Here is a 22,107-nt window from a genome sequence, read left to right as displayed (position 1 = left end):
CAAATAGTAAAATTGTGAAATGTTATTGCACTATATAATAAGTGTTCAAAAGTAGTTTATTATTCATTCATTCATTTTTTATTTATTTTTTGGCTTAGTCCGTTTATTAGTCTGGGGTCGCCACAGCGGAATGAACTGCTAACTTATCCAGCATATGTTTTACGCACTAGATGCCCTTCCTGCTGCAACCCATCACTGGGAAAGTAGTTTATTATTATTATTATTATTATTATTATTATTATTATTATTATTATTATTATTATTAGGGTCCAAGCACCGAAGGTGCCTATGGCCCCTATTGTTCTCATAGTTTTTCTTTATTAGGGGCCATGCACCAAAGGTGCCTATGGCCCCTCTTTTTCTCAGTTTTTTTGTATAATAATAATAATAATAATAATAATAATAATAATAATAATAATAATAATTATTATTATTATTATTATTGTTATTATTATTATTATTCTGCAGTTTTTTCCCAAATAGGAGTCTGTGGCAGCTATATGAACCGTAAGTAGGAAAATTATCAAAAATGGTACAATTGTAGAAGTGGTCAATAAAAGGCAGCTGACCAAAACTCTTTAGCGCCACCAGCAGTCCAAAATTTCAACATTTAAACGCTATATCTTTTTAGGCATTTGAGCTAGAAAAATAAAACTTAGCACAAACATTTCACTGATCACACTGATTCAAACCAATACCATACATTAAAACTCCGCCCATTACAGAAGTGACCATTTTAGTGACCAAACTGAAGTTTAGTGACCAAACTGAATTTTCCCCAGTAAATCTAATGACTGAGGCTCACAGAAATGACAAAACAGAATTTTAATATTTAATTTTGTTCAAAAGTTATGATGTCGCGAACAAGTACATAAAAAATTGCCTCAAAGGCTGTATCTCAGCCAAAAATTACTCAATCAAAATGAAACTTAAAATTCTCAATGAACACTATGATCTTAAGGTCCATGCGAAAGTTGGCTACAGCGCTATCTACAGGTCAGGAGATACCTAAAATGCATATTTATGCTTATAACTTTTGAACAGTTGATCAGAAAATCATGTTCTATGGATTTCAAAAGTCAACATGTGACCTCAACAGCACGAGTCAGAAATATACCAGAGGTTTAAAGACAGTGCCACCTAGTGGTCTAGAGGTATAGCGTTTTTTTTTTTTTTTTTTTTTTGTCAAAATAGTCTAAATTCACTGCTTCTCACACTTACACCTATTTTTCGTTGCCCAGAAAACATGCATGACCTGCTAGCTCAAAGTGTTAAGAAAATGCTTTACCAACACATAAGTTGTGGGTTCGAATCCAGCTTAGGGCAATATTGAACTTTTAGAGGCTAAGGACCAAAGATGAATGAAAATGAATTTTCATAAAACAGAATCAGGCTCTCCATGCATTTTAAGCTCATCAGGCACTCCAATGCGTTTGAAGCTCATCAGGCTTTTGTTTTTGTTTGTGCGCATTTAGATGGCTGAATGTGAATGTGAGATCGAGGAAAAGTGCACTCCCTTCACAGCTCTGTTGATGCTGCAAGACAATTTTCTTTTTGTTATTTATTTTGGATATAATGCACAATATGAATACAACAGAAAGACATGAAACTTTACAACTTTTGTGTCCACTTTTGTAGGCTCAAAACAATAGTGCCATATCTTGATAATAGCCTTAGCTATATTGAAATAATTTTAAGAATTACAAATATTGGATATAATTAAATCGCATTAAATATATAAACCAATATAAAACTAACCAAAACTAAACCAATTTAGGTATATACAATAGCCTAAATCAAACCGTTTTAAAGCCATATTAAACTTTCATTTTACAAAGACCTCTCTGAAAAAAAAAAGATTTTAGATATTTTCTAAAAACAACAAACACCGAAGAAGGTTTGAAATATTATTTATTAAGCATGTGGATACAATGATATTAATCAAATCCTGCATTTTTTGGGTGAGTGAAAGCAGAAACTAGGCGACCTTTTTTTCTTAAATACATAAAGAGCTTTATTAGTGGATAGCTGCTGAGTGCAACGAAACATAGGCTATATGTTATTACTTGCTCTCATGTGCTGAAATACTTAACACTTTCCTTAAATATCCTTAAATAAAAGGGAATCACCTATTAAGTGTCATATAGCCTGTAGGGAAAAATTAATGTTTCAGGTCTCTCCGGAGCATTTGGGCTGAATGTTTGACGGTGTCTATTTGAAGCTCATCAGGCTCTCCAATGCATTTGAAGCTCATCAGGCTGTCCAATGCATTTAAAGCTCATCAGGCTCTCCAATGCATTTGAAGCTCTTCAGGCTCTCCAATGCATTTGAAGCTCTTCAGGCTCTCCAATGCATTTGAAGCTCTTCAGGCTTCCCAATGGATTTAAAGCTCTTTAGGCACTTCAATGCATTTGAAGCTCATCAGGCTCTCCAGTGCATTTGAAGCTCTTCAGGCTGTCCAATGCATTTGAAGCTCATCAGGCCCTCCAATGCGTTTAAAGCTCATCAGGCTCTCCAATGCATTTGACATTTAACACAGTTAACATTAGCTTTTATTTGCATGGAAATCTACTTAAACTGCTAGAAAACTATTTTGCTGAACTGATTCTCACTCTTACAGCTTTTGTACGTAGCCTAGAAAACATGCATGACCTACTAACTCAAAGTGTTTAGCCAGTCTGCTGCCAATGCAGATGATGTGGGTCCGAAACCAGCATTGGGCAATATTGAACTATTAGCAGCCAAGGACCAAAGATGAAATGAAACAGAAGTTTCATGAAACAGAATCAGGCTCTCCAATGCATTTGAAGCTCATCAGGCTCTCCAATGCATTTGAAGCTCATCAGGCTCTCCAATGCATTTGAAGCTCATCAGGCTCTCCAATGCGTTTAAAGCTCATCAGGCTCTCCAATGCATTTGACATTTAACACAGTTAACATTAGCTTTTATTTGCATGGAAATCTACTTAAACTGCTAGAGAACTATTTTGCTGAACGGATTCTCACACTTACAGCTTTTGTTTGTAGCCTAGAAAACATGCATTACCTACTAACTCAAAGTGTTTAGCCAGTCTGCTGCCAATGCAGATGATGTGGGTCCGAAACCAGCATTGGGCAATATTGAACTATTAGCAGCCAAGGACCAAAGATGAAATGAAACAGAACTTTTATGAAACAGAATCAGGCTCTCCAATGCATTTAAGCTCATCAGGCTCTCCAATGCGTTTGAAACTCAACAGGTTCTCAAATGCGTTTGAAACTTATCAGGCTCTCCAGTGCATTTAAAGCTCATCAGGCTCTCCAATGCATTTGAAGCTCATCAGGCTCTCCAATGCATTTGAAGCTCATCAGGCTCTGCAATGCATTTTAAGCTCATCAGGCTCTCCAATGCATTTTAAGCTCATCAGGCTCTCCAATGCATTTGAAGCTCATCAGGCTTTGCACTGCGTTTGAAACTCATCAGGCTCTCCAGTGCATTAAGAGCATCAGGCTTCGCACTGCATTTGAAGCTAAAAAGGCTCTGCATTTTGTTTAAAGCTCATTTTAATTATTACTTTCATAAAATATTTTTGCAAGTTAATAACAATTATTCTTTATTTAACTAGATTTACGTCTAGATTTTAAATTTTTCCTAAAATATCCCAAATAAGAAAAAGTATCTGCATTCAATGCTTCGCCCCGTAATTGCTACTAGCAGCTATATTTATAATAATAATAATAATAATAATAATAATAATAATAATAATAATAGTAATAATAATAATAATAATAATAATAATAATAATAATAATTATTATTATTATTATTATTATTATTATTATTATTGTTATTGTTGTTGTTGTTGTTGTTGTTGTTGTTGTTGTTGTTGTAATGGCAATAGTTATAGAAGCAGTAATGACTGGACTAATAATTTGATTTGAAACTACATACAGTAAGTAATAAATAAATATTTAACAATTTAACTTTTTTTTTCAATTTAAAAAATGGCACATTATGAACAGTGTTTATTTGAATTATTAAAAATTTTTTAAATAGATAAAAACTTTTATCAAAACAAATAATAATCTGCACAAAATAAATAATACTACTACTAATAATAACAGTATACAAGTTCAAAATCACCATGAATAAAATAAGAAATGCCCCCTGAGATGAGTCATGTATGAGGTTTTTTATATTCATGTTGAAAATAGTACATTTTGTAACATTTTATAACTTTATTTTTCTTCATATGTAAATATATTTGTGTATTGCTATACATCCTGTGTGTATTAAGCAATGTGTAAGCATTTGGACCTGCATATGCACATAACTAATGCGCTCTGCGCTGGACTTTAGAGCAGCTTTTAGTTGGTCAATGGTGCAGTCTATTTTAGTTAATCAAAATAGCAACGCGCCAAAAATGTGCACCTCCTTTTTAGACCAGCATGCCCATGAGTTCACAAAGTAGAGCAAATGGATTTGCTATTTAAATAATAAGCACAAAATGTGAAAATTAGAGCTGTTCTGGTTTGATAATGGCAAACAAATCGCACCATACATGTCTTGTGCCTTATTGCTCTGGTTGTATGATAGTGTCCATAATGTCACTTTGCACACATATTGTTATTCTGAGATTCTGCCGCCCTAGACGCGGCTATAACTGAGGCGTGGGTGGCGATGGTAGTTTAGGGGATGCCACCCTCTCTATTCTGCCGCGCTACACGCGGATATAACTGAGGCGCGGGTGGCGAGGGTAGTTTCGGGGACGCCGCTCTCTATATTCTGCAACCCTAGACGCGGATATAATTGTGGGCGCGGGTGGCGAGGATAGTTTCGGGGACGCCGCTCTCTCTGTTCTGCCACCCTAGACGTGGATTAGGGCGCGGGTGGCGCGGGTAGTTTCGGGGACGCCGCCCTCTCTATTCTGCCGCCATAGGCGGCCGCCTAGGTCGTCTCTATGGAAGCGCCGGCCCTGACTGACCATAATGTTTCAATTCCCTTTAAAGAGCAAAACACTGTATATACTTTAAATAGTATATACTGTACAAGTACCAGGGCCCACAATATATTGTTTTATTATTGATATCGCAATGTGAGTGTCCACAATAATCACATCATAGGATATGCAATGTTTAGTTTATGATTATAGTCAATTAACAAATGAGAATACATGATATTTGTGGGGACATTACGTACTATAACAGAGTAAAACTTATCATTTGTATGTGTTTAAAGGCATTTCAAGAAAGTGCAAAGCATTCAGGCACAATAATATAAAACATCTTTGACAGAATGAAGAAGCTTTTACTAAATTATTGATACTAGGGTTGTGACGATGAGGAAATTTACCCACAGTGGGGTGGGGGTTTCTTCTTTTTTCTGCTTTTAATTAGCTTCTAAATGCGTGCATATTATACTTTCACTTTCACTTTCAGTTTTGCTTGAATTGCCAATTCGGCGTCAATTGTTTGAATGGAAGACAAGGAAACTACAAAAAAATCCTTGTTATAAAACACAGAACTCTTATTAACATAACGAAAAAAAAAAAAAAAAAAAAAAAAACAATGCTACAGGCTGAAATAACTGGAAGTTAACCAAACAAGTAACAACCATAAAACTTTTATTACGTTTTATTACGCGCTTTGCGCACACGCAAATATACTTTTTGGTTACATTTGCCAAAATAGGGGAACATATTTGGTTGTCTCTTGTTGTCCTACCTAACTTCAATGTCTTAATGTATTAATTAGTCTAATGTATTATATAATAATAGATTAGTCCTTATGAACAATCCATTTATAAAATAGCCTTCATTATTAACGAATCTATAGGCTATTGAAGAATAAACTGAATATGAAATATGATCCTTGCATAATGATCACAACTAAACAAGGTAGCACTTATTTTATATATAAACTATAAATAAAAAAACAAAAGAAATGTTAAGTAATGGAACCTTATGTAAAAAATCTAAAGACTACAGGCTAAATAAAAGCGCCTCGTCAGAGCTAAACATCACCGCACGTGAGTCAGTTTACAGCTTCTGTAAAGATCAGACAGCCAATACATATCACACAATCTCATTAAACAACATGCAAATGTATAAATGTTTCGATAAGTATTGTTATGGAATATTTATAACGATATGATCTTGCTTTTGGTTATATCGATACCAGCTTTGAGCTCTCTCTCACAAGCGGCAGTTGACAGGTGCTGCATAAGGACATTATACACTGTCAGTGGCAGAATACACTACACAGCATACACTGGCAAGATGTTTTATTCTAAGTTTTATTTGTTGCCGATTTGCGTGTTGTTCCTTTTTTAAAAAAAACTTTTATTTTTAAAATCTCTCAAGTTAATGTTGTCTATCGGGTAACATAATCTCCCTCAGAGAAAGAGTTAAATAACGTGGTGCGCAGTATGACTATTAACCAACAACGCCCTGTAAGTTTACACACTGCATAGACTGTAGTGGTCTACAGCTCTGGTGTGTTATAAATTGCACATTTTAAATGACAGCTAGACATGCTACGTTTAGTGATTATTGTAAAATATACATTATAACCCAGTACACAGTAAAGTAATATTTTTTGAATGGCTTGCCTATTGACGGCGTATAGGCTAAACCTTAAATAGGCTGAGCATATTTTTATTAATATTAAAACACATTACTACAAATTAGCCACCCTTTGATTTTTTTTTCGTTTACATATATTTTTATCAAACGAAAAATGCAATGAATTGTTTATTTTGGTTTTTATTTTATTAGAAATAATATAATTTATAGGCTACACAACTTCTCCATAACATTGGCTCTATTGCGTTTTGACAGATATCCTAGAAAGACTTTTTGGCACAAAGACATTTATCCTTGTTAATTTCAGTGCTGTATTTTGACAGATTTTGCAAAGGCTTCAGCTATTCTACCTATTCTACAGTTTTGCGACTTGGCTCGTTAGGCATCTGTGTCTGGATGACAGCGAGAGAGAGATGAGATCAGACCTCAGATTCGATGTGTGGCCGCACGTCAGTTACTTTATTGCAATTTTTAATATAGGCTTATCTAAATTAACTTTTCATTTATTAAAAGCCGAAATATTGCCAGACAGACGAAGCAATTTTCGTTTTTTGATGAAAGCGTCCTAATTGATAAAGGACGCGCGCACACACAGCCTACACTCTTGTTGGCCTATTCATTGTTGATTTTTTTTTTTTAAATTAAACGCATAATAATCAAGTACAAAAAAACAGCTGAACTTCGGAAAAAGTGCTCAAGACTGTTGCCGCGATGGTTGCTTTGTTTCTCTGCAGTTGGCTTATTAATGGCGCAGCATTGCTAAATCACTTTTGTTTAATAAAAAAAAGATAATTTATTATTGAACATTGTGAGATGATGGTCGCGTGATTTTTAAAATGAGAGTATTGCGTATTTATGGCTATTGATCTTACCTACCCGCGACCCACCCATAGTTGAACATCAAGTTGTTTCCTTGCTGCCACCTTTGTCAGGCAAAGTTTGCAGATTGCCTCATTAACGTCTTCAGGTTCTCTTTTTGCATTTGGTTTGACCCCCAAAGTATTGCCAAACAGGTGCTTTTGCATTGCTTTTGACACTTAATCGTCCGCCATTCTTCTTCTGTAAATTCGGCTCCTCTCGTTCTCTTCATGTGGTTAATGAAATATGACGCATTGTAGCTATGTTCAGATGATAATTATAGTGCATGCTCTCGTCTTAAGTAAATTATTTAGAATTATGTTTCACATTAATTAAAATAAATATTTAATTCAAATAAACGAATACTTAAAAAAAAAAAAAATGTGGGGATGGTGTCACGGTGAAAAAGTGATGTCACCGGTGTTGTGTCTTAAAACCAGTATCACCATCAACACCATCTATCGTGGCAAGCCTAATTGATACAATGAAGTCTGTACAGTGATATTTTACATTACTTTATCTGAATGCTGTTAGACTCTCCGGAAAACCATAAAGCACTGTTTATTTTACATTTATTTTTATAAATGTAAAATATTGTTATTGTTCTTGCAATTTGTTTGTAATGTTTTTATAAATGATTCATACTCTTACAAAATCAATCCAACCTATCAAATTAAGGATTCTTTTCACAAATAGAGGTATTCAGGGCATCTGGTGAAATTGTATTCATATCTCTATATACATATAGATGTCGCAGAAAAACAACCTATCACAATGTCAGATTTTTCCAATATTGTGCAGCCCTGGTATAAGCTGTATAGCTGTATAAACTGTAAATAGAACTAAAACATAATTTTATCCGCTCATAATTTATGAAACTAAAGAAAAGAAAAACAAAAACTTGTTCCTTGTTCCTTGAGCTCCTTGTTCTAAATAGACTCTAAACAGCAAAGACACTGATCCCCAGAAACACAAATCAGACATTTTCACTCTCCATGTCAGTTTCAGTGGTTTTATGAATTGATTTCAGGTTTATTCACTTTTTTATGTATATTTGTTTGCTTCTAAAGCTCTGATTGGCTAAATTTAATCAAGTGAGGCTTGATTCCAGCTTGATGCAAGCATTACTGGAAAATAAGGTTTGGAGGTTGTAGTACAAGTATTTCTGGATTGGACCCTTTTGAGTTGTGCAAAGCTATAGGGCAAGGATGTCAAACACAGTTTCTGGAGGGTCACAGCCCTGCAGAGTTTAGTTCCAACCTCGATTCAATACACATGCTGTGGTCAGACTGGAGTTTGAGGATGCAAATCTCTGTCATATAGTGCTGCAAAAAAGGGGTGGGATTAAACAAGATGATTAGACATTAAAAAAGCGAGTAATTGGTCGATATTTTAAATTACGTGTTCATGCAGTCATGTTTTGATCTTCAATTGGTTCAGGCAGCCGTGTGATGCGATTTTGCAGGTAGAGTTTACGAAGCTTAAAAATAAGTATATACAGTATTCAGTGAACTGCAAAACTTATTGCACGAGCTTGCATTTCTGGGTTGCCGCATTGGTATGTGTATGAATAGAAGCATATTGGGTGAAAAGTGCAATGTGATTCCAGCTTTAATATTTTGTAAGTTTGCTCGAGCGCTATACCAGCATGCAGCGAGAGAGAGAGAGAGAGAGAGAGAGAGAGAGAGAGAGAGAGTGTGAGTGTGAGTGTGAGTGTGAGTGTGAGTGTGAGTGTGAGTGTGAGTGTGAGTTTGAGTGTGAGTGTGAGTGTGTGTGTGTGTTAATTTGTGTTTGTACGAGGATCAAGTTAATGCAAGGATTGAGTGCATTTGTGTAAACATACATGTTTTGAACATAGTATAGGTTTATATGCGAGTAATTTATAGGTCTATATGCATGTGTTGATAAGTGAAGTTTGATTTAAATCCTACACGGCAGATCTATCCATCTTTTTGCCTCATTGCCTTTTCTTCTGACACCACTGGTTCCGGTGTCATGGAGGTGGATGGTGAGGTGACAGGTTGGCTTAAACTTTTATGATGCCTCATCTTCTGACACTCAGTATGTTCTAGCAGGTGGAACAGATTTGATGTGTTTCTGCGGCTAGTCGACACCACTCTCCCGCACATTTTGCAGAGCACCTAATCTATAAGTTTATCGGAACTTAAAAAGCTGAACCACATTCACACCACTGCATTAGTCTTTCCTCTTTCATCAACTAATCCATGTGCATTCTTACTCATGGAAGCTTGTTTATTCACATCTGTATTCAGAACACTCATTTTGTAAAACTTTCTGCGACGGTCACAAAGCTTAACCAACTGCAGAGTGCTGGCAGCATGTCTGTTATCTTATGTATGTCATCATGCAGGTGACATCACTCTCTTTCTGGTGGCTGAGCACTGAAAGTCATTCAGTGACAAATGATAAAATGTTTAAGATCTTATAAATATAATAATACATATATATGCAAGTTTATATCAAAATACCGTAAATGGGTAAATCGCGATAAATATTGATATCAAATTATTGTCCAGCCCTACTTTAACTGCAGTTTGACACTTTCCCTTTTATTCAGGAAAATTTCATGTAAGCCTCCCATGACAAACTGAGGTATTGGATGTGCGGAACTGCTACAAGAGTGTTGTTTTAATGGAATTTGACACCGCACGCCTAATGGAAGAAAAAAAAAAACACTCCATTTTCTCGTTAACTTAGATCTGTAGATTGTGTATAGACCATCCTATCACTAAATGTGGTGAAAATCCTACACGACGATAATGGTTTGATTATGGCGTTTACATGTTTACATTGGGAGAGCAGCATTTACAGTGGATCTTCCAGTCCATAATATTGTAGTGTTGTTACTGTAAACATAGTAACTAAATCATTTTGACTAAGGTCTGTCTTTAAAAACTGAAAGAGTACTGTTGAAGATACTAACTAACTTTGCCATCTGAATAAACATAAACAAAGAACACTGATCACTCATTTACCAAATTTGTAGAGACAGGACAATCAACAGGACAATTTTTACTTATTTTTTTTATAAAGAAGATGAGTGGCAAATCCATATTTTACCATTTTCAGATGAGAAAAGCTCTCGAGTAAAAAATGTTCAGACATATTGTTGTCGCGTGTAAGCAGACCACTGTAATCCACACGTGGTCCAGCTGCTTTTTGTCCAGCTCAACCTTTGTTGCAGCACATTTATAAATGCAACACTGATGACCCATGTCTTTAAACAATTATTCTTCTTCCACTTGTTTTTATTATGGTCTCTCTAACGTCTGAACATTGTAACAGGTAAAAACTGTCTTCGAAGCTAAATCATGCATATTAATGTTAAGTTGCACCTCATTCACAATAGAGCATGCTGATTTGTTCAAACCAAGTCTTTCTCATGAATTAATGATAAAAGCTCAAAAACGACACATTGTACTGGCCGGTACAGACATCCAGTCTCCAAGCTAGAATTCACACAAGGATCTCATGGCTGTGACGCAGCTTAAAAATCTCTTTTTTACCGGAAGATCAAATTTGCTTGAAATAAACCAAAGACAACCACTTTTCACTTTTTTAGTGAAATATATATGTCCTAATAGTGTTTTTGGCAATGTTGGACAAATACATGTCTATCAACATCTCAAAAAATGTTTTGGTGTTTCGTGACCCAAGTTCTAGTTTCTATTGCTGCTTTGTGAAATGCTTTTTCAAATTTCCTGAAAACCACCATATTCAAATGTAAAAACTTTGTAATATGTCTGAGTTTTTGTAAATGTGATGCATTTTCATTTGGGGTTTTGTGCATTTTCAATTTCCAAATCTGAAGTGGAACGGACGCATGACTATTAGTTAAAGGGGTACTGTAGTTCACTCAATAATGGAATTCTGCCATCATTTAATCACCTTTTGACTTGTTTTTAAAACAGTTTGAGTTGGAAATATGTTACGATTGACATCCATAGTTGGAAAAACAAATACCATACTGTAAGTCAATGGTTACAGCTTTCTAATATTCTTTTAAAAATATCTTCTTTTGTGTCAACAGAATGAAGCAACTCAAACTGGTTCTGAACAAGTGAAGAGTGAATGGTGGGGGAATTTTCACTTTTGGCTTAACTATCCCTTTAAATCTACAACTGAATTTAAGTAGTTTTTTTTTTTTTTTGCTGCATAAATCATTCATACAGCCAATTTTATTCCCCACAGGGTGTTTTCCTCCTTTAAAACTTACCTATCCAATGCCATACGCAAAACTTTATTACCACTAAAAAAGACCCCTTTGTCTCATCTTCTATGGAGCCCAACCAGGAGATCACTATGTGGCTAACTGAACTGCATTTGCCCCAGTATGCCACCAGCTTTACCCTGGCCGGCTACCATTTCCTAAAAGACCTCAGGAACCTAAATGAGGAGAAGCTTCTGGAGATGGACAATATCCCCACAGGACATCGGCGGAGGATACTAAGCAGCCTGGAGACTCTAATGATGGAGGTTGAGGGAAGTTCTGTCAAAGTACCTGTAAAGAGAAAGCCAATCCCAAGGCCTAGGCAAGTGCTTTCCAAGGATAAGCAGAAAGAAGCATCAACTTATCAGCATGCGCAGGCCGGAAACGTCCAGATGACAAGGCAGACTCTTCCTGCAAGGACTACTGCTTATTCAGGGACGATGAATGTTGGTTCTCAAACACTTCCCAGGATCAAATGTCACGCTGCTTCCTCAGGTTCAAGCTCCACCTCTGATAATGGCAGCAGCGAATCACTGGAGAACTTTACAGAAGATCATGTTACAAATAAAAGTGGTGGTTTACCTGCAGATGGAGCTGCTTTAGGGTTTCAGGGAGAAATGGTTGAAAATGAAATCTACGAGGAGTGCCTGTTTGCTACTGTCCCCTCCGAGCCGAGGTCCACCCGCTCCTTTAAACTACGACACAGGCCTGTACCAGAGATCCCTGAACATCCCTTCATACCTTCTTATGACCGGTGAGTAAATATGCAAATATGTAAATATGTTTTTATTAGCTAGTGATTAGTGATGGATTATTTATATGATGTTATGTTACAAAATGAAGTTATTTGGAAACAAGTGATCAATTCCTCCAACATTGATGCCAGTTTAGCTATTGTGCTTTTTGGAAGTTGTGTGCATGAAACAGTCAGTCAGTGCCTACGTATAGTATGTGTATGCTGTGTTATGGTCTAAAACAATTCCAGCTTCATTCTGTTTCCAGTTTAGAGAAATTTGGTGGATCGGCATTAATTAAAATAGTTGGATCCTTGAAAGTGGAAAAAATCGGACAAGATTTTTTGCTTTTTATAGAGATATGACTATAATTTTTCCAGATAACTTGAACAGCTTGGAAACAATTTATTCATTTAGATCAGGGCTTCTCCCTCTCGGTCCTGGAGGTCTGGTTTCCTGCAGATTTGAACTCCAAACAGACACACCTGGGCTAGCTAATCAAACTCTTAAGCCATGGTCACACTGGACTTTTCTCCCCATAGACTTCCATTCATACGCAAGTGAATGCGTCAGATCAGAAAGACAAGCTTGTGCGACAAGTTTTACAGTTTGCTGCATCGCAAAGTTCAAGCTTGGTGAACTCGGACATGAGAAATCGTATCACTTGACCATGTGAGACTAATTGAGGATCAAAACATGACCTTTCTGGACAGAAATTCAAAACATTGACCAATCGCTTGCTTTTTTAAATGACTAATCATCTTGTTTAATACCGCCACGTCACACTAGAGTTTGTGTGTATGAAATTCTGTAGTAGGGTACTGCAAAAAGGGGTGGGATTAAACAAGAAAATTTTAAAAGAAATTTAAAAAGGCGAGCGATTGGTCCATGTTTTAAATTTATGTCTTGGTAGGTCATGTTTTGATCCTCGATTTGTTTCACACAGTCAAGTGAAATGTTTTCGCAGGTCAGAGTTCACCAAGCTTGAACTTTCCAACGCAGCAAACTGCGAAACTTGCTGCACGACCTTGAGTTTCTGGTCTGACGCATTTGTGCGTGTATGAATGGAACTCTATGGGGAGAAAAGAAACAGCAGGTGTGGAGCAAGTTGGAGCTACAATCTGCAGGACACCAGATCTCTAGGACCGAGTTTTAGAACCCCTGATTTAGATCAATTAGAAGGCTTTTTTTAGTTGAGTGAATCATGCATAAAATATAATAAACTAATTAGAATCATAGATAAATGCAATGAAGCATTGAAAAAAATTGAGTCCGGAGAGTCAAAACGTGTTTATGTAGATCAGGGATTCTTAATCTCGGTGCTGGAGATCTGGTGTCATGCAGATTTAAGCTCCAACCCCAATCAGACACACTCGGGCTAGCTAAACAAGCACTTACTAGGCTTTCTAGAAAGATCCTTGTAGGTGTGTTGAGGCTAGTTGGAGCTAAAATCTGCAGAACACCGAACCTCTAGGACAGAGTTTGAGAACCCCTGATTTAGATCAGTAAGAAGGTTTTTTTTAGGTGAGTGAATCATGCATAAAACATAATGAACTAATTACAATCATAGATAAATGCAATTAAGCAATGATAAAAGTAGAGTCCGAGAAGTCAAAACGTGTGTAGGTAGAGAAATTGAATAATTAATTCTAAAATAACCCAAATAATTAAATATTACAAATTCAAATTAATCTGTGTTAAAGTTACAAAAGGTACACTTACTTGTGTCTGAATGAGTATAAACTCCCTTGATTTGCACATATATAGGGCCCTGTCATACACTCGGCGCAATGCGGCGCAAGGCACGACGCAATAGTTGTTTGCTAGTTTCAGCTTGGCACAAGAGTCGTTTTGACGTTTGCAGCACGCTGCTTAAATAGCTAATGCATTTGCGCTCATGTGCGCCCACAGGCGTTCTGGTCTAAAAAAGAAGGCTTATTGAAGCGCATTGCTGGCGCGTTGCTATTTTGAGGAACTTAAATAGAAGGTTCAAATAGATCATATCAAAGCTGGTCTTATGTCCAGCGCAGAGCGCGTTAGTTGTGCGCCGTGCTTACACATTGCTTAATACAGACAGGGTGTACAGCAATACGCAAATATATTTCCAAATGACAAATAATTAAAATATTTAGGATATATATAGGATATAATAAGGATATATAGCCTATAGGATTTAAATATAAAGGATTAAAATATTACAAAACATATTATTTTCTAGTCTACATAAATATAAAACCAAACTTTCATGCCTTCTTTATCTCAGGGGGCTTTTTCAATTTATTCATAACAATTTGCTTTTGTATAGTGTTAATTTTATTAGCAGTGTAATTTATTATATGCCAATGTATATTTGTTTTATTAAAAACAAGCTTAGATTTGCCCACCTGCCAGGTTTTAGACCATATGGGGCACAGCATGTGTATTTGAATATAACTCAGTTGTTTGAGCACACTTCATTATTATTGTTAATTTATTCATTTGCTGGAAATTGGAACTGAATTTAGAAATAGTTTTAAAACAAATATTTCCGCTTAACAAACAAAATTAATTATTTATAGGCTAATTGATGTCTTTGCGTACAAGGTTTCCCTATTCACGAGATGGGAAGTGAAAGTAGATAATGAGAAGGCCTTATCTCTCATTCTCGCGCTGCAGATGATCTGTTTAACTGTTTTCTTGCTAGTGAAATGCTCAGTTTTTCCACTTACAAAGTCGCCATGTAAATAAAATTGTGCTATGGCGCAACGCAACTGACTCTTAAAGGGAATGGGAGATGAGACACTGATTGGTTTATTCTTAAAACACACCTATAACTCATTAAGAAAATAAGCTCAACCCTATGCGCCGCAGAGCAAAGCGGATTTTTTCTTCCCTTAATTAGCAGAAGTGTTCCGACACACCCTAATTGCTTTTGCTCTCTGCACTTTGCACTTTGCGCATAGATCGTCAAAATAGAGCCCACAGTGTCAAAACCATGTGTTTTTCAGATACAGAATTACATTAGAAATTATATGGTATAATATTTATGAAAATATTTGTTTTTCAAATATATGTAACATATTTTCCATAAAAGTCTAATAATTTAATTTAATATTAGTTATTATCAGGCGACGCAGTGGCGCAGTAGGTAGTGCTGTTGCCTCACAGCAAGAAGGTCACTGGTTCGAGCCCTGGCAGGCTACCTCCATCATTAGAGTTTCTGTGTGGAGTTTGCATATTCTCCCTGTGTTCGCGTGGGTTTCCTCCGGGTGCTCCGGTTTACCCCATTGTCCAAAGACATGTGGTACAGGTGAATTTGGTTGGCTAAATTGTCCATAGTGTATGAGTGTGATTAAGTGTGCGGTTGTTTCCCAGAGACAGGTTGCGAGTGGAAGGGCATCTGCTGCGTAAAAAAAAAACATGCTGGATAAGTTGGTAGTTCATTCCACTGTGGCGACCCTGGATTAATAAAGGGACTAAGCCGACAAGAAAATGAATGAATGAATGAATGAGTTATTATTCCTGGTGGGGTAACTCATCTTGGACCCTAGGCCTGCATGCAATGAATAAATTGCATTATAAACATCAATCAAACAGTAAATTACAATCAATACAAACAAAGAGAGGAAGAAAAAAGAAGTCATTGTATCTGTACACAGGCAGACTGTATTCTATAAAATTAACAAAATCGTTGATCTTTATTAAAAAAAATAATAATAATAAAAGTTTTACAGCCCGCTGTTGTTAAAAAAGCCAGATTTTAAAAAGTGGCATCAGGTCAAATTTACATTTTTATCCCATTATTTTTTGGCTGCTTATTTTTTATCTTTGAACTTTTTTTGTGGACACTGAGATAGCGATAATTAGTTTTATTCACAATGAACAAAGAAGGCGTTTTATGGATGGCAAACAGGTTTTAGAGGGACTAAATGGCATGAGTGATGGGTTTGGAACACGTTCAGCTGTCACTTAATCAGGTCTCCCATAAACATTATTGCTTAAGGAAACAAATTTGGCAAAACTCATGACTACTAAGTGACAGTGGCCAACATACCCTCACACTGTGAATTATAGGCACACTGTCGACAATCTTCTAGCACTTCCTTTATTTTTCACTTCCAATCAGACAATTTATGCTATTAATTAAAATAGAATTATAAAAAAATAAAAAGCAATGAAAAAAACATCTTAATGGCATAGTTCATTAAAAAATTAAACTTCTGCAATTGTTTACTCAGCCTTTACTTGTTCTAAATCAATTTGAGAAAAAAAGACATAAATGGAAGAATGTAGGAAACTTGTAACTATTGCCTTCCATAGTAGGAAAAACAAATACTATGTAAGTCAGTGGTTACAGGTTTCCAACATTCTTTGGTATGTCTCATTTGTGTTCAACACAACAGACGTCTCGAACTGTTTTTGAAGAAGTAATGGGTTAAAAATGACACATTTTTGACACATTTGAGAACATTTGACAGTTATTTAGTAGTATAAACTGTGGGCTATTTAAAAAAGCATTAATGAACATTTAAGGTGCCGTATGTAGTTTTTTTTACTTTTCTAAAGCATAAAAATACCATATGTTTGCATATATATAAAAAAAAAAAAACATGCCAAGTGAACATTCTTTGTTTAATCTGAAAAAAAAAAAAAAAAAAAAAAATTAGGTCAGAAATTCAGAAAAATGTGCAATACGTGCCGGAATATCTGTCTTTGTTTTGGCCATTTAATCCGCTCAATGCCAGTTCAGCCAATTATATTTCAACACCCCAGGTTGCCTTGGTGGAAAACAGAATATTTCATTTATTCAGTCAGGAAGGCTCTTGAATTGTGCATCTGCAACCGAAATGTGACCTCCGGTGGAAAGTAGCAGACTCCACAATGAGACGCAGATTCAGAGTTTCATCTGAGGTGGTTATTAATTAGCAAATAATATAAATATAATGAGTATAAACATTAGGTGAGTAGGTTAGACTGGAATCTCATGTCCTTACAACACACTATCGCTGCGTCCGAAACGCATAGTTCCATATTGTACAGTATGCTAAAATCAGAATGCGAGCAGAGTAGTATGTCCAAAAATCTGTATGAGAGAAGTACCTGGATGACTTACTACTTCCGGCGAGATTCTGAAGTGCGCATCCCTTGCATGCTGCACTATCCCATGATGCCCTGCGAGAGAATTCATGAATGGGAGTGAAGCGACACAACTGACGCAGGTTGGCGGATGTCAAAATGGCGGATATAGCAAAACTGACAAAATGGCGGATGTAGCACATCTGAATTCCATTTATACTGCTTACATACATACTGTATAGAACATACTTTTCAGCCAAATAATATTTTAAAATTCAAATGCAGTACCTACTGAGCAGTAGGCAGTTTCGGACGCAGCCTTTGTGACGAGATTTGCAGTGACACGTAATTTGGCTGTTTTGTGATGCTTTGCGCCGGATAACCAGTGAAAAAAAAGAGCTTTGAGACAATTTCTAGATCATTTCAGACTCAAACATTTATAGTCAGCCTCCTTCAGCGTCACTAGAATTACAGTTAGAATTAGAATTAAGCTGTGTTGTCAATCTGGCAACTTGCGCTTGCGTGTATTTTGAAACAGGTGTTCAATACGTAGTTCAACCACTGATTGTCAAACTTACATGCACCTTTAATAACAAAAATAAAAATTGTTTTATGTTTGTTAATGTTGATATGATGTAATTAATTTAATTGATAAATAATAAATTAAATGAAAATGAAAATAATACAAATTTTTATTAATAAATCATTTTGTTTTATATCGGTAAATATATAATAGGGTGTCCTCTGGGTCTTAAAAAGTATTAAAAGTTGATAAATCAATGTAGACAAATTGAAGGCCCTTAAAAAGTATTAAAAATCTTAAAGGCTATTTTGCAAGGTATTCAATTTAATATAATTTTTGATTATGCAATGCATGGTTGTATGTTAAAGTTTGCCTAAATTAATTCTGCGAATATCAGGATACTGTGTAGTTTGTAAAATTAATAATATCTTACTAGATTTGACATCATGTTGCTTTGTTTACTGCAGTAACCAAGGCAACACCATTATTTCTGCAGTTCTATAGGTGCCAACCTGCTGAATTAGCTAGATTTAATAGATTTTTATTCAGTATATGAACAATGTTTTAGCTTTGAACTAGTTTCTTACATTAATATTTAGTAAATCAACTGTAGGTTAAAATCTCACTAGTGTTTCTGGTTGAAAAGTGGTTATAAGATCTTAAAATGTATGGAAAGTGTCTTAAAAAACTCTTAAAAGGTGTTGAATTTCACTCTCTGATTCATGTATACACACCAGTATAAATTGGTTTTGGTAGAAAAAGAATGTCATACAGAAATTATGCAACAAGAGTAAAAATATATTAATTTTCTTGTTGTTTTCAGGGTAAATAAGACTGCTGGATGATGCTGGTAAATTTATTATTTAAGGAGAGTTCACATTAGCAAAGTAACCATAAAACGGTAGTATTTTACCAAAGATTGTGTATTTATCACTGATCAGTGCATTGGCCTACTCTAGAGTCTTTATTAAACTCTTACACAAAAGTACTGTAAAATGCTGTGCATTTTCTGTCCATTCATTCAGATGTTCTAGTTTATTTTTAAAACCTTGTATGCAGGAATGTTGCTGGAAACAACAACACTGACCATCTCACAAGATCTGAGGGACTAATCTTACCCCCAAGCCATCAAAAAGGTATGCTATGTTTTTTAGTCTTAGTGGTTTGTACTCTGGGTACTAAACAAAGTCAGTTTTGCTGTCTTTCTATCGAATTTACTCTTATCTCCTCTTGTATGCATGTAATGTAGAGAAGCTTAGTTTGGCAAACTTACAGCAACCATGTGCGTGTGCGTACACGTCTTTAAAACTGCCTTTGGCTTTGAAATGCTCCATTGTGTTCCTGTTCTGAACGCGTTGCTGTGTTTGTAATTGCAGCAGGAAAGTGCTTTTAATGTCTTAGAGGAATAGTTTGGATATTGTTTACTAGAGTCAGAAACAGGCTCGGCTGTAAAAGTGGTTAATAATGACTACATAGATCCACAACCTAATTCTCTTCACTATCTCTAGAAGCAATAGAAAGGTAGTTTAAGTTTTAGAGGAAAAGTTTTAAGCATTCCACATAAGAAAGCACAGAGTGGGAATTGGATTGTGACAAGGAAGAACTTGATCAGAGTATACGCTTGAAAAAATCAACGTTTAATCAACTTTTTTTAATGATATTTTGATATCTTCATAAGGATTGCAGAATAGAAGGGGTAAAATCACTGATATCTTTTTTCTTTTGTTTTTTTTTTTACAAAGAGGGCTCGGTGATCTCATTTTATGATTCATGTCATCTCATATCCTGATAACAATATTGATATATTACTGTTTTTGTAAAACTGATAAATTAGTATATGTTGATAATATGTAAAGGAATATATATATATATATATATATTTTTTTTTTTTACATTTTAAAACATATACTTAGGCGGCACAGTGGGTCAGGAGTTAGCACTGTTGCCCTACAGGGAGAGAGCACTGGTTCGAGCTCCAGCTGGGCCAGTTGGACTTTCTGTGTGAAGTTTGCCCCCAAAGTCCAAAGACATGCACTGTAAATGAACTGCATAAACGAAATGAGTGTGAATGAGAGTGTATGGGAGTTTCCTAGTACTTGGTTGCAGCTGGAAGGTCATCCACTGCATAAAACACATGCTGAATAAGTTAGTGGTCCATTTTGCTGTGGCGACCCCTAAAAAATAACAGACTAAGCTGAAGTAAAATAAATTAATAAATGTATAAATGAAGTATATACTCATAAATTTACTCATATTTCTCACTTTGTTTAGAACTTTAGGACAAATTTTTTACTAAAAATAAAGAAATTAAAAATAAAAATGAATAAAATATACAACACTTTTTTAAAATAAATGATAACCACTAAAACAACCTAAAATCGCTTATAAAATGAAGATTTTAGATGAAAAAACTCATGAGTTTCATATGAAATTCGTTATAAAATGAGTATTTTTCTCAGATTTCTGTCTGTATGTTTAGTAATTTTGTGTTTATGCTACATGGTTCGTATTTATGAGTAAACTGTAAAAGATTTAATGATGACACATTTTAATAGGTTTACCAGGTTTCAACATTTTTTTTTTCTTTTTTACAAAGTGTAGCTTAATATTTTTAGTAGCTATAATTTTAGATTGATTGATGTAAGTAAACTATAAAAGTAAATTTGGTTTACAGGGTAGGTTTTTTTCATTGTATTTAAAATTAAATGATGAAACATAAACATAGAAGCTGATAAAAACGGTTATTCTAGAATAACATTTTAGATGCCACTTAGAGGTTTTTGCATCTAAACTCTACAAATGCAAAAAGTAAACATTGTTCATTTAAGATATAACAAATTTGTTAAAATGCTGTTATTCATGTTTCTGTCTGCATCCCCTTTAACAGTGTTTAATATTGTGCTCATATAAATCATGAAAATGTATAAATGTAAACAGATTATCTTATGACACCATTTACATCTATACTATATATAGTGGGGCAAATAAGTATTCAACAAGTCATCATTTTTCTCAGAAAACATTTCTAAAAGTGCTGTTGACTTGAAATCTTCACTAGATGTTGATACCAATCAAAAGCAATGCATATATGCAATGAAAACAAAACTAATTAGTTTACAAATTAAGTTATGCTTTAAAAAAGTAAATGACCACATCAACAAATAAAGGGAGGTGAAAGCCCAGACTTCAGCTGAAATCTCTCAGTAGTTATTTAGCAACCCTCTGCCCTTCATCATTGTAAATTAATATCAGCTGCTTCAGTCTACATTAGCAGGATGATGAGGTGAAACCATGGTGGACATTTTAGCAAGACAATGATCCAAAACACAACCAAGGAAACTCTTAAATGCTTTCAGAGAAAGTAAATCAAGCTATGGAATGGCCCAGCCAATCACCTAACTTGAATCTAACAGAAAATACAAAATACATCAGATTTGATCTACAAAAAAAGATTAGATTTGATAGACAAGATCCACAGAACCATTAAGATTTTTACACTGTTAAAGTCTGTGAAAAAAAACACACCTGAGTGATGAATGTGACTTCATTGTCCATTTAAGAGGAGTCTTTAAGCTGCCATCACCAAGAAAGCATTTCATAAAAAGCATTAAATATTTCAGTAGTTCAGCACTTTCACCTTGTCATTTCATTGTTACACACAATTTTTTTAAAGAATTTTGTTTTGTTTTGTTACATTTTTATGTTTGTAATGTTTGGGTTTTTACCAAAATCTGATTTAATCTCATTTCAATGGGTCATTTGTAAATATTATTTCAAGGAAAAAAAAAAAAACCTTAACCTGTTGAATACTTATTTCCCCCACTGTATATCATCATATTGTGTTGCCCTATTTACAAAATGCTTTATTCACACAATTCTACTGTAGCAGATGGATAAAACAGGGCAGAGCCTGTCTGAGAAAAGAGAGCGAGCGTATCATCTGTAGTTAGAAGGTCAACTCTTGATAATGATAAACGATGACAGTGATCTGAAATGACACCTCTGCTGCTGGGTTAAGATGTGATACAATACAGTACAGTTCTATCATAGATAACACAGCGGCGTTTAGATCAAACACCCTACTGTAGGATCTTAAATAGTGGGAGGCCTATCTATTAGCTATATATCTGTGCATGTGTGTGCGT

General features: G+C 35.2%; 1 protein-coding gene across 8 annotated transcripts in view; it reads left to right on the top strand.

Moving 5' to 3' along the window:
- The window catches only part of arap2 (ArfGAP with RhoGAP domain, ankyrin repeat and PH domain 2), a 214,648-nt gene that overhangs the window by 25,373 nt on the left and 167,168 nt on the right, over positions 1 to 22,107 (top strand). For 4 of the 8 annotated variants that reach the window (XR_012382788.1, XM_068222759.2, XM_073907449.1 and 1 more), the window contains 3 exons: positions 11,471 to 11,514; positions 11,632 to 12,404; positions 19,022 to 19,098. Coding sequence is in view for 4 of the 8 variants with exons in the window: in XM_068222759.2 (XP_068078860.1) it covers positions 11,719 to 12,404; positions 19,022 to 19,098 (763 nt within the window). In the remaining 4 variants the exon portion in view is untranslated. The remainder of the gene's footprint in view (positions 1 to 11,470; positions 11,515 to 11,631; positions 12,405 to 19,021; positions 19,099 to 22,107) is intronic. The other 4 variants (XR_012382787.1, XM_009303564.5, XM_073907448.1 and 1 more) reach the window with 1 other exon arrangement.

This window comes from Danio rerio, chromosome 7 (assembly GCF_049306965.1).
Source record: "Danio rerio strain Tuebingen ecotype United States chromosome 7, GRCz12tu, whole genome shotgun sequence".
NCBI lineage: Eukaryota > Metazoa > Chordata > Actinopteri > Cypriniformes > Danionidae > Danio > Danio rerio.
This window is presented reverse-complemented; position numbering and strand designations above follow the sequence as displayed.